Below are 13,344 nucleotides of genomic sequence, written 5' to 3'. Positions count from 1 at the left end.
TGAGGATCAAAATTCTGTTGATAACTTTTGTGAGGCTAGGTCTGAAGATCATCTCAGGAGATTTTGAAGAAGATTTGCCAAAAATTGTAGGAGGAGAAGGCTTTCAAAGGTTTTTGATAAAACCGGAAATAGCGGAAAATCTATATAACCGGAAATTGACGCCATTGGGTGGGTTTAATTCGTCTTGATCCAGGGAATCCAACGGTACCTCATTTTTGAAAATCGGTCATACGGTTCAAAAGTTGTGTGTGTTACAAAAGTCCAACTTTGACCTGTTGGTGGCGCTAGAGTGGTGTAATTAGAGCCATGAAACTTGGTGAGAATGAAGAAGGGACTGTCCTTAATGAGTGTGCCAAATTTCACAAAAAGTTACCATATGGTTCTATGGGCTGCCATTGACTCACATTGCAGCAACATAATAAATATAGCTGCAAGCAGCGATGGCGGTTTCCTCCTTCAAACATTGCGAACCAGGGGAAGAAAAAAAACATTTGTCACTGTATAGAAAATCCATGCTGCAGACTTGCCAATGGGATATTACATTTCAAATCCAACATTTACAATGCTTTTGCCTTGAAGTTTAGACTGAGTGGAGGTTGTGTGTGTGTGCTTAGCCTGTGTGTCTGTGAGAATGTATGTGTGTGACAGCAAGCTGTGTGTCTGTGAGAATGTGTGTGCGTAAAACAAAGCCTGCGCGTGTGTTAAGGGGAGAGTGCGTGTGTGAGATTTAGGAGCCGCGCGGATGAGGAGACAGAGAGACATTCTATAGAGAACCACCCTAGCAAGTAGTCAAGCATGCATGTTTCAAATATTCACCAAAAATCCACTTTTCACTTTACAGTCAACTTTTTTTCAGATTTGTGTACTAAACATTCCCAAGTGTCTTCATATGAACTTGTGATTGAATCAGAGTTTCACTTTTTGACATGCAGATGTGTAAAGCATTATTTTAGCGTTAACAATGTATCCAATTTGCTTTATATCAATCATTTTTCAAGATATGAAGTTGCCTTTGCACATGGGAACATGTTGTGGTGTCTTCCAAGTGACATACCAGTTTGGTGTTGATATCTCAAAGATTAGCTGAGATATGACTTCACTTCCTGTTTGGCCGCTTTTCTGCTGAATTTGAGTGGATGAACCGGACAAACCATATGGTAACTTTTTGCGAAATTTGGAACAATCATTAAGGACAGGCCCTTCTTTATTCATGCAAAGTTTCATGTCTCTCATTATACAACTCTAGCGCCACCAACGGGTCAAAGTTGGACTTGTGTTAACACACGCAACTTTTGAACCGTATGACCGATTTTCAAAAATGAGGTACCATTGGATTCCCTGGATCAAGACGAATTAAACACACCCTGTGGCGTAAATTTCACTCAAATATTTGCTGACATATGACTTCACTTCCTGTTTGGCCGCCTTTCTACTGAATTTGAGTGGCTGTACCGGACAAACGGTTGTGAGGATCAAAATTCTGTTGATAACTTTTGTGAGGCTAGGTCTGAAGATCATCTCAGGAGATTTTGAAGAAGATTTGCCAAAAATTGTAGGAGAAGAAGGCTTTCAAAGGTTTTTGATAAAACCGGAAATAGCGGAAAATTTATATAACCGGAAATTGACGCCATTGGGTGGGTTTAATTCGTCTTGATCCAGGGAATCCAATGGTGCCTCATTTTTGAAAATCGGTCATACGGTTCAAAAGTTGTGTGTGTTACAAAAGTCCAACTTTGCCCTGTTGGTGGCGCTAGAGTGGTGTAATTAGAGCCATGAAACTTGGTGAGAATGAAGAAGGGACTGTCCTTAATGAGTGTGCCAAATTTCACAAAAAGTTACCATATGGTTCTAGGGGCTGCCATTGACTCCCATTGCAGCAACATAATAAGAAAGCCTACAAATATAGCTGCAAGCAGCGATGGCGGTTTCCTCCTTCAAACATTGCGAACCAGGGAAAAATGAAATTTTGTGACAATTTGTCACTGTATAGAAAAATCCATGCTGCAGACTTGCCAATGGGATATTACATTTCAAATCCAACATTTACAATGCTTTTGCCTTGAAGTTAAGACTGAGTGGAGGTTGTGTGTGTGCGCTTAACCTGTGTGTCTGTGAGAATGTATGTGTGTGACAGCAAGCTGTGTGTCTGTGAGAATGTGTGTGCGTAAAACAAAGCCTGCGCGTGTGTTAAGGGGAGACTGTGTGTGTGAGATTTAGGAGCCGCGCGGATGAGGAGACAGAGAGACATAGAGAACCACCCTAGCAAGTAGTCAAGCATGCATGTTTCAAATATTCACCAAAAATCTACTTTTCATCTTACAGTCAACTTTTTTTCAGATTTGTGTACTAAACATTCTCAAGTGTCTTCATATGAACTTGTGATTGAATCAGAGTTTCACTTTTTGACCTGCAGATGTGTAAAGCATTATTTTAGCGTTAACAATGTATCCAATTTGCTTTATGTCAATCATTTTTCAAGATATGAAGTTGCCTTTGCACATGGGAACAAAGTGTAGTGTCATCCAAGTGATTTACCAGTTTGGTGTTGATATCTCAAAGATTAGCTGAGATATGACATCACTTCCTGTTTGACCGCTTTTCTGCTGAATTTGAGTGGCTGTACCGGACAAACCATATGGTAACTTTTTGTGAAATTTGGCACAATCATTAAAGACAGTCTCTTCTTTATTCATACAAAGTTTCATGTCTCTCATTATACCACTCTAGCGCCACCAACGGGTCAAAGTTGGACTTGTGTTAACACACGCAACTTTTGAACCGTATGACCGATTTTCAAAAATGAGGTAACATTGGATTCCCTGGATCAAGACGAACTAAAACACCCTATGGCGTAAATTTCACTCAAATATTTGCTGACATATGACTTCACTTCCTGTTTGGCCGCTTTTCAGCTGAATTTGAGTGGCTGTACCGGACAAACGGTTGTGAGGATCACAATTATTTCCATAACTTTTGTGAGGCTAGGTCTGAAGATCATCTCTGGTGATTTTGAAGAAGATTTGCCAAAAATTGTAGGAGGAGAAGGCTTTCAAAGGTTTTTGATAAAACCGGAAATAGCGGAAAATCTATATAACCGGAAATTGACGCCATGGGGTGGGTTTAATTCGTCTTGATCCAGGGAATCCAATGGTACCTCATTTTTGTAAATCGGTCATACGGTTCAAAAGTTGCGTGTGTTACAAAAGTCCAACTTTGACCTGTTGGTGGCGCTAGAGTGGTGTAATGAGAGCCATGAAACTTGGTGTGAATGAAGAAGGGACTGTCCTTAATGAGTGGGCCAAATTTCACAAAAAGTTACCATATGGTTCTATGGGCTGCCATTGACTCCCATTGCAGCAACATAATAATAATAGGAAAGCCTACAATAACAATAGGTTACCTCCTACCGGAGGAAACCTAATAACAATAGGTTACCTCCTACCGGAGGAAACCTAAATATAGCTGCAAGCAGCGATGGCGGTTTCCTCCACCAGACATTGCGAACCAAATGTATTTTTGTGACAATTTGTCATTGTATAGAAAGATCCATGCTGCAGACTTGCCAATGGGATATTACATTTCAAATGCATTACTTTGAAGATCCTCAAGGGCCATGGCTTCAAGCTAAGAGTGAGAAGGGGTGTGGTCATCCCTACATTTCCTCAAATGTTGTGTGTGTGTGCTTGTGGTTGTCAAAGGAGCCTGTCCCTGTGTGTGTGTGTGTGTGTGTGTGTGTGTGTGTGTGTGTGTGTGTGTGTGTGTGTGTGTGTGTGTGTGAGAGAGAGAGAATCTGGAGCACACACGCGCAAAGGAGCAGAGAGAGAGAGAGACCTTCTACCGAAAATCACCCTAGAAATTAGCCAAGCATGCATGTTTCAAATATTCACCAAAAATCCACTTTTCATCTTACAGTCAACTTTTTTTCAGATTTGTGTACTTAACATTCTCAAGTGTCTTCACATGAACATGTGATTGAATCAGAGTATCACTTTTTGACCTGTTGATGTGTAAAGCATTATTTTAGCGTTAACAATGTATCCAATTTGCTTTATATCAATCATTTTTGAAGATATGAAGTTGCCTTTTCACATGGGAACATGTTGTAGTGTCTTCCAGTGACATATCAAGTTTGGTGTTGATTTCACAAAGATTTGCCAAGATATGACTTCACTTCCTGTTTGGCGACTTTTCAGCTGAATTTGAGTGGCTGTACCGGACAAACGGTTGTGAGGATCAAAATTCTGTTTACAACTTTTGTGAGGCTAGGTCTGCAGATCATCTCTGGTGATTTTGATGAAGATTTGCCAAAAATTGTAGGAGGAGTAGGCTTTCAAAGGTTTTTGATAAAACCGGAAATAGCGGAAAATCTATATAACCGGAAATTGACGCCATAGGGTGTGTTTAATTCGTCTTGATCCAGGGAATCCATTGGTACCTCATTTCTGAAAATCGGTCATACGGTTCAAAAGTTGCGTGTGTTACAAAAGTCCAACTTTGACCTGTTGGTGGCGCTAGAGTGGTGTAATGAGAGCCATGAAACTTGGTGTGAATGAAGAAGGGACTGTCCTTAATGAGTGTGCCAAATTTCACAAAAAGTTACCATATGGTTCTAGGGGCTGCCATTGACTCCCATGGTACTAACATAATAAGAAAGCCTACAATAACAATAGGTTACCTCCTACCGGAGGAAACCTAATAATACCTACGATAACAATAGGTTACCTCCTACCGGAGGAAACCTAATAAGAAAGCCTACAATAACAATAGGTTACCTCCTACCGGAGGAAACCTAATTATGCTCATTTTAAGTCTTTTTAGAGCTGGTGTTTGTGCTTTTAGGCTTGGGGTTATCCTGGCTGTCATCATGGAAATGACTTATAGCCCCGTTCGTTCGGCTCTGTTCCCTTTTCCATACCTACCGTAGGCTACCTACCATCAGAGATGGGCAGTATTTCAATTACTTGTATTTGAAATACTAGTTAATTTACTTTTGAGTATTTTGTAATTTGTATTTGATAGGACCGATAAAATATCGAATGTAATTTGTAACAAAATACTTTAGAGTGGAGTTATTTTGTATTTTAAATACTCAAAATACTTTCTCCAGTGTTTAGGCATAAGGAGATAATTTGTCTGTCTGATCCTACCACTATAGCGTCTGATCTGGCTCTGAATGTCTTTGTCGAATCAGGCAACAGTCAGGCAACAGTCAGGCAAAAGTGTTGTTTGAAATGGCCTGTCCCTTTTTGGGGTGAAAAGGAAATCGCCCCAGATCTCTCTCATTGACTCTCATGTTAAAAAACGTATATAGCTGTCTTGATCCTTGTCAATTTATTTTCATTCGTAGGCTACGCCAACTAAAAGGAGGTTCTTTCAAAGAGCACATCGAGTTGTTGCACTGAACGTTGGCCATCTTGACAGAATGTGACTTGATCAAAGCCTTATGACGTCCTTACACATATGACGAAAGCACGGTTGGGCGAGCCCTCCCGGAAGCCATAGAGATTGCATTGCGAGCACTGTTTTGTGAAAACATGAGTCACACAGCTGCTGCCTCCACAAATATATACATAATCAATTGTCATAGCTTTGCTTAGTTACACTGACTGATTGGGTCATTTTAGATAAGGTGATGTCCATGACTTACATAAACTGACGAATATAAAAAGACAATGCATTGGGTCTTAGATTCAGAGATGCTCCATGGACCCCACTCTCGTTTTGGATGAACCGTCTGCAGGATTGAATAAAACTTCAGTTTATCGGACTCCGGACTTCTGACTCCGATTGAATATTATCTCTAAGTTTTTGGAAACAGTTGTACATTTTCTACAACAAAATTAATTCAAATCTTCATTAATCCAGGCTCAGTTTGCCACGTTTAAAGAATCTTTGCCCCAAGAATCAGGCAGTTTCTGAGAACAGAACAGACTTGGAGAACAGGGAAAGGAGAGACGACACAGAAAGACAGGACAGGATGCTAACAAGGGAAGATATTGAGATTTAAGTACAATCAGGCCTTTATCAAATTTTCACATTCAGTCGGGCCATCCTATTGTGAAGCTCCCAAAGAATGCAGAAGGGCGCTAATTTCAAGGCCACTGGTATGAGGATGACCCCTTACTGGAATATTCTCCACAGAATGATGCCATGCTCAAATGAATTGCTGTATTTGAGTGTTTTATTTATAACTATCAATAATGACCCTGTTCTTTTCAGTTCTCCATACAGTCCATGTGATGGGGGGGGTCAAAATTCCTGTGCACATCCTGTTTATTGGTAGCCTGACGATGTCATACTCATAATTCTAGTCAGAATATGAGTCTGATACTGAACCATTGGGCTGTGATTATGGGGCGTGTTTCAACGAACCAGGAAAGAAAATGCCTCTTCGCTGAATTGGATACCTAGAACCAATCAGAGCAACGTAGTATTACCATCTGATAGATTAAACTTTTACCTGATCCCGTAGGAAGGACGGCAAAAACATCTTTTCAATCGACAAATGCCTTTATCGCGTTTCTCTGTTCCTCTTTCAAAATGAATGCGCTGTCAATAGGCCTATCTGTTGAGATATGCCTGCTCACGTTACTTAATTAGCACTCAAGGCTAGAAGCTACCATTTGTTTCAATGTTTTTTTTGTCTACGCGTTAGCATAACCTATCAATAATGGTCTAGAGTGCTTCAGTTAAGAGCTACTATCCTCGGCAACATTCGTGTTGCACATACACAACTAACCGAGTCAATGTAGACATAAAAAAAGTCGTGTAGATAGCTTAAATCTTATCAAATATGTCCCACTAAGCTCCCGATACGGCGCCATCTTTGTTCGATGTATATTCTATCTATCATCAGGTCATCTGTCCATCAACGTATACGGCCCGCCCTTACAATTTTATTGGTTTAGATTGCTTTTTCAACTTTTCTGAAACGTTTAATCTCTCCCAACTAGCTCAAGTCCAGACTGAATCTCCCAGACCAAAAATTTGGGGGGCGGAGTTTAGGCTGGTATCCAGGCTAGTTTATTGGTATATTCAATAGTAGTTTTGCACAATTCCAAACTGAAAGCTTGCTAGATAGCCTTTGCCTGTTCCAACTAGTTAAAAAGGTAAGCAAGCTACAGAACGTTAGCATATTATGCTATCTTACACATTTAATTTTAGGAGATCCGTTATTAACAACGACTACAGGTGCTCTAACAACCTTACACACATAAGTTTTAATTGCTGCCGTCATGCAGATATGGACAGTATTTCAATTTATGTCAATCTAAATAGTTTGAATAGCCAAGACGCATTGCCAAAAATACTGATGTAAACCCTTATTCAGCTAAAAAATTGCACTGACAAGGTGTTAAAGGAGGAATATGTGCGCAGGGGGAGAGGCCTGGTGGTGGCCGTGGTTACAAACATGAAAAAAAAATGGGTCCAGAACTAAAATGTTTGGGAACCACTGCCTTACACCAATGACAAGGGCCCGTCATAATAGCCTGCACCTGGGCCTGTGGCAACTACGTTACGCCACTCTATAGCCCAAACCTGAATGCTCTCTTATAACAAATTGTGAGAAAACGGAACATTTAGAAAAAGTATTTCCTTTATTTTAAATACAAAATACATGTATTGTATTTTGTTACATTTTCTGGCACCAGTATTTTGTATTTTATTTTAATACATTTATTTGAGGGGTATTTTGTATTTTGGATCAAAGCACATATTACACAAAATAACGAATTGAGTTGGAATCATTTGCTGACAGATTGGTCCCCCCCAGTTCAAAAATCCTATCTGCGCCCCTGAAACAGTACCCGTCAAAAGTTTGGACACACCTCATTTTGAGATAGCCTGGCCGTTACCAGCCTGTGACTCAGCAGTGTGAAGTTGGCCCAAAGACGCCCAAATAAGAATTGCGTACTTCCGGGTTACGGGATATTTCCAGCGAAAAACGGGTGAATGGGTATCAAATTAGTAGTCCAACGTATGACTGTTTTGTATCTTATGTTGTGGACTGTTCAGCGTACTAACGGACTGTTTAATGTTTGTGTTGTATCTTATGTTGCGGACTGTTATATGACTGTTTTGTTTTATTATTGCTGGCATTGATGGCATTGATATTCGCGAACGTCCATACACAAACAACAGAACAAACGTGTGCACACCGAGTTATATTTTCTATTCGCGAACGTCCATACACAAACAACAGAACATATCATCAGAGTCATATTTTCGGCCCTACACGTCCACATATGTCCATACACATAGGCTATGAATCACAGAATGAACGTGTCCACACTGTCTTATTTTCGTCGCTGTTATAGGCTACTGGATATGGGCCAGGCGTAGCCTACATAATCAGGTGTTCAAGAAATCCGAAAAGGCCACATGAATTTCCGACCTCAGAGCAAACTGTATATTAGTATTAGCCTATTTGCTGAATTATTTTGACTGTTGAAATCCTATCTTATTAACCTAGGTGTGTTCCCGTGCCGTGTTCCCGTGATCGACCCTATCCATGGTGCTGAAACCTATGGGGCCTACCATTAATGATGATCTTTCAGACATTAAAGGCACCCAGTGCAACTTTATGTAAACATTCAATGAAAAATAAACATTCAATTTCTAGTCTTTTTTACACGTAGTAAGTTTCAATAACTCCATACCATTACATATCGACATTCAAGGAGCAAAGATGAGACGTCGTTGTGTGGTGAGAACTGATAGAGAACTGATAGAGTTATTGAAACTTACTACGTGTAAAAAAGACTAGAAATTGAATGTTTATTTTTAAGCCTCGAAACCTATGGGGCCTACCATTAATGATGATCTTTCAGACATTAAAGGCACCCAGTGCAACTTTATGTAAACATTCAATGAAAAATAAACATTCAATTTCTAGTCTTTTTTACACGTAGTAAGTTTCAATAACTCCATACCATTACATATCGACTTTCAAGGAGCAAAGATGAGACGTCGTTGTGTGGTGAGAACTGATAGAGAACTGATAGAGTTATTGAAACTTACTACGTGTAAAAAAGACTAGAAATTGAATGTTTATTTTTAAGCCTCGAAAGTTGCACTGGGTGCCTTTAACTTGTAATTCAACAACATTCCTGTTCGGTATTTGGGCTAACTTCACGCTGCTGCGTCGGTGAGCAATTTCCCCTTAACATCAGAGATCTTTCCCAAAATTGGCCAAAGGGATTAGGGTCCTGATGAAAAAGGTTTCGGCTCATCTTGTGAGAACATGTCACATTTTAGAGAGAGAGAGAGAGACAAAGACTAATACATTTAAGCAACTATGTACTCCTGAATTTTTATGTTTAAGACAATAAGTCTTAAAAAAGGGGACTGATAGTATCGGAGAAATAGGAGAAATAGGAGATAATTTATTCAAATGTAATCCACAGTCAAAGCTATACAATGTTAATTATATAGCTTCCTGTGTATTCTGTTAAAACCCAAATGGTCACAGCTTCTAGATGGCCTGATCACTGTGAGAAGTGATAACACTTCCGGCCAGGACCTCCTCATTTAAATATAGAGTTCCTAGCCCGTCTGTCTCTTAGGCAAATATTAGCATTCTAGTAACCACCCACTCCAACATGTTGTATAGGTTAAATACAGGAGACTTCTCTTCATTCAGTTAGTGAAATCAGCCTTGGTGAAACTAAATCTTTAGTGCAGCCTTGTCTTGGTCTCTCTCCTCTGATGATCATCATTGTAAGATTAAAACCTGAATCTTGACATTCCATATTCACTTGACTGAGTCTCCGTTGATTAGGAAGTATTCATATACTTTTAAGTGAATGACGGAGAGAGAGGCAGAGATTTTTCAGATAGTTCACAGACATTTTGACTTAATTGTTAGTCGTATGTATTTCTTTAATATGTGGCTTTAGCTGTGTGGTAATTTGGTAGAATCCTGCGTGTCAAGCTCTCCGCTCACTATGTCCAGCTCTCTGCTGACTTGCTGTTCATTTGGCTCATCTGAGAGTATGCTGGGGTCTTCCCTCAACATCTCAGGGTATTTTGGGGGATTATCGTCAACATCTGAGAGTATGCTGGGGTCTTCCCTCAACATCTCAGGGTATTTTGGGGGATTATCGTCAACATCTGAGAGTATGCTGGGGTCTTCTCTCAACATCTCAGGGTATTTTGGGGGATTATCGTCAACATCTGAGAGTATCCTGGGGTCTTCTCTCAACGTCTCAGAGTATCTTGGGGGATTATCGTCAACATCTGAGAGTGTCCTGGGGTCTTCCCTCAACGTCTCAGAGTATCTTGAAGGATTACCCTCAACATCTGACATGGCAGGCTGCCGGCTGTGGATCTGATACATGATCCCGGCTGCCAGGATAATCCCGGTGAACTGAAACGGATTTCAAAAAGAAGTACCATCCATGAAACAAAATTGCTTAATGTTCATTGTGTAGTATTTATTAATACTGATGTACTGTTGAGGCAGGGATCTTCACCTCCCACCATGCTCTCTCTAAGAATCTTTAATAGCTTCAATGTGGTGCTGTGACAATAATGTAGTTTGTCCTACCCATAAGGCAGCTAGGCTGATAGCGCATCCAGCATTGAATGCAGACTCGAAACTCCTGAACTGGATAAACTGTCATTCAAAAAATAATAAAACAAAAATAATTATTTAAACAGAAAAATGCATATGGTTTAAAGATGAATCAATCTGGTAAAATTATGTTAGGAGTTAGGAAGCTAAATACTTAAGTTTTACTATTTCTTTTCATATTGCAATATGCCTTGATACTAAGTTTGCTTTAAAAATGATACATATTGCAGAACATCATAGAATGTGTATTATTAGTATCCTTTGGACTGTAAAACACTGCAGGCTTAAGGCCAAATATAATGTAAGGATCGTTTGTTATTTCTAATTTCAAACATACATATTATCTCTTCCGTCATTCCAATAATTTGTACATTTGTACCATAGCATATTCTTGTGTACCATTTAACTTTTTCACATAATAAGTAAGGTACACATATCAGTTCTTGGACAATATTTATATCATAGTGTATAAAAGTACAGTAGGTCCATTAAATGTGCTTCAGTATGCATGAGAGGAGGCTATTGGATACATTTTGAGTAGCAAAACATACTTACCAGTACCCCCTCTATGGTCTGACCCACCACATTTAGTGTAATAAACTAAAAAGGGATACATATAAAGGATTGACCAACATATTGAGCATATTTATTTCATATCTTCAAAGAAGAATACAAATTTGTAGCAGAAAATCCATTTGTTGGGGTGATAATAATGATGATAATGCTATATCAATATGCAAATGTCAATGCATTATCCTTACATTTACATTTAGTCATTTAGCAGATACTTTTGTCCAAAGCGACGTACAAGGGAGAGAACAGTCAATAAGAGCAATAAAACCTGGTGCAACAATAAATGTCACTGCTTAAAGGGATAGTTCGGTTTTTAAGACATGAATCTGAATAGCTTCCCCGTCACCAGTGTCATGCAATCATGCATCACTTACCCCCAGACAACGTCTTGTGAGCAGAGTTCTCGTACAGTTTTGGTCAAACCGAAAGTAGTCCGGCAGGTTTGCTAGACCCAGCAAAATAAAAAGTTTCTCTTCCCAAAACATTATGTGTTCAAAAGAGTGATATATTTGCATCCCAAAAACATTGTATTGGAAAAAGTCACACCTCGTTATCACTTGGCCCTATTTTCAATACGCTCGAAACTGCAGATACTACTACTAGAGTCTACCTGTTTGATTCGCGAAAGTTGATTCGCAAAAGTTTGATTCACCAAAGTTGCCTGAGAGAAACGTCCATCACAGGAAAACAATGAAAACTGAGACAACATTTGATAAAATTGACATAAAGCATCGTTTTTCTGTGATGGACGTTTCTCTCAGGCAACTTTGGTGAATCAAACTTTCGCGAATCAACTTTCGCGAATCAAACAGGTAGACTCTAGTAGTATCTTCCGTAGACTCTGCAGTATCGAGCGTATTGAAAATAGGGCCAAGTGATAACGAGGTGTGACTTTTTCCACTACAATGTTTTTGGGATGCAAATATATCACTCTTTTGAACACATAATGTTTTGGGAAGAGAAACTTTTTATTTTGCTGGGTCTAGCAAACCTGCCGGACTACTTTCGGTTTGACCAAAACTGGACGAGAACTCTGCTCACAGGACGCTGTCGGGGGTAAGTGATGCATGATTGCATGACACTGGTGACGGGGATGCCATACATATTCATGTCTTAAAAACCGAACTATCCCTTTAAGTGCAAGTTCAGCCAAGGTGCCAGTTAGGAAGGGAGGTGCTCTCTGAAGAGTTGGGTTCTCACCAAGATCAGGGGCCACTTCTTCTGTGTTCTGGCAGCAAGGATACCAAGGATAGCCACCACCAAGTGACCTGAACACAACCCGAATGCTACCGCCATCATTATCATCTAAAGAGTGTTGAAGGGTTACTCTGTGTTATCCAGCACCTCTAACGTCTGGATATAATGAATATAGATAGATAGATAAAACTTGTATTAATCCCGTGAGGGAAATTAAATTGCCAAAGCATCAAGGTAGTGGGAAAAGCATTCAAGTATATACATAAACATAAAAAAAAAAAAATAATAATATCACATTTTGAAAAATAAATAAATAGATAAAATAAAAAGACAACATAGTGCAGCATACATTACATCAAACTAGATGTTTTGGTTGTGTTGGTTGTTGTCTATATGCATAGAGTTAGGTGTGTGGTTAAGACATTTGTGACAAACTGAGAAAGAATATGATAGGATGTGTATATTTACCGGTGCCAATAACATGAACAAGATAACATAGGTATAGATAGATAGCGTAAAAAGCACACCAGCTAAAACCTAAAGGAAACAAGAGAAGATTAAAGCAAGATTTTAGATTGCAATGCATCGGTACAACAATGCCATTTTAAGTGCATACATTTCATTTTAAGGGCATGCAAGTAGTTTAGAGAACAATGAAACTTACTATGTGTATGATGTTTACTCCGATGAAGGAGACCTTCAGACATCTGTTAACCACGGCCATTTCGGTGCTCTCTGTCTGAAAGAAAAGCAGACGCAGACTTTTGGACACTGGACTGGCCACACCTTGTCCGAGAATGGGCTGTCCTCCCTCCCCTACCCATTAGCCACCCATAACCCTCTCTCTCTCTCTCTCTCTTTCTTTCTCTCTCTCTCTCTTTCTTTCTCTCTCTCTCTCAGCGAAATCGAAAGGCTCCTCCTGTGACGGGAACCATATGTGCCCCACAATGTTATACAGTACAAGGGCGGGCGCAGATAGCGCTGATTCATAGCGACCC

The 13,344-nt window shown here is 39.7% G+C and overlaps 1 protein-coding gene across 1 annotated transcript; it reads right to left on the bottom strand.

The window, feature by feature from the left end:
* Positions 1-9,895: 9,895 nt before the first annotated feature.
* Positions 9,896-12,388, bottom strand: LOC308375722 (uncharacterized protein; the record flags this gene model as incomplete). Its single annotated transcript, XM_080851901.1, has 4 exons — positions 12,350-12,388; positions 11,132-11,176; positions 10,550-10,618; positions 9,896-10,369 (listed from the first exon to the last, which is right to left on the bottom strand). The coding sequence occupies exon 4, from the start codon at positions 10,337-10,339 to the stop codon at positions 9,896-9,898; it is 444 nt and encodes a 147-aa protein (XP_080708027.1). The 5' UTR covers positions 10,340-10,369; positions 10,550-10,618; positions 11,132-11,176; positions 12,350-12,388.
* Positions 12,389-13,344: the final 956 nt, after the last annotated feature.

This window comes from Sprattus sprattus (assembly GCF_963457725.1).
Source record: "Sprattus sprattus genome assembly, chromosome: 15".
Taxonomy (NCBI): Eukaryota; Metazoa; Chordata; class Actinopteri; order Clupeiformes; family Clupeidae; genus Sprattus; species Sprattus sprattus.
The sequence above is the reverse complement of the archived record's forward strand: the minus strand, read 5'-3'. Positions and strand labels throughout refer to the sequence as shown.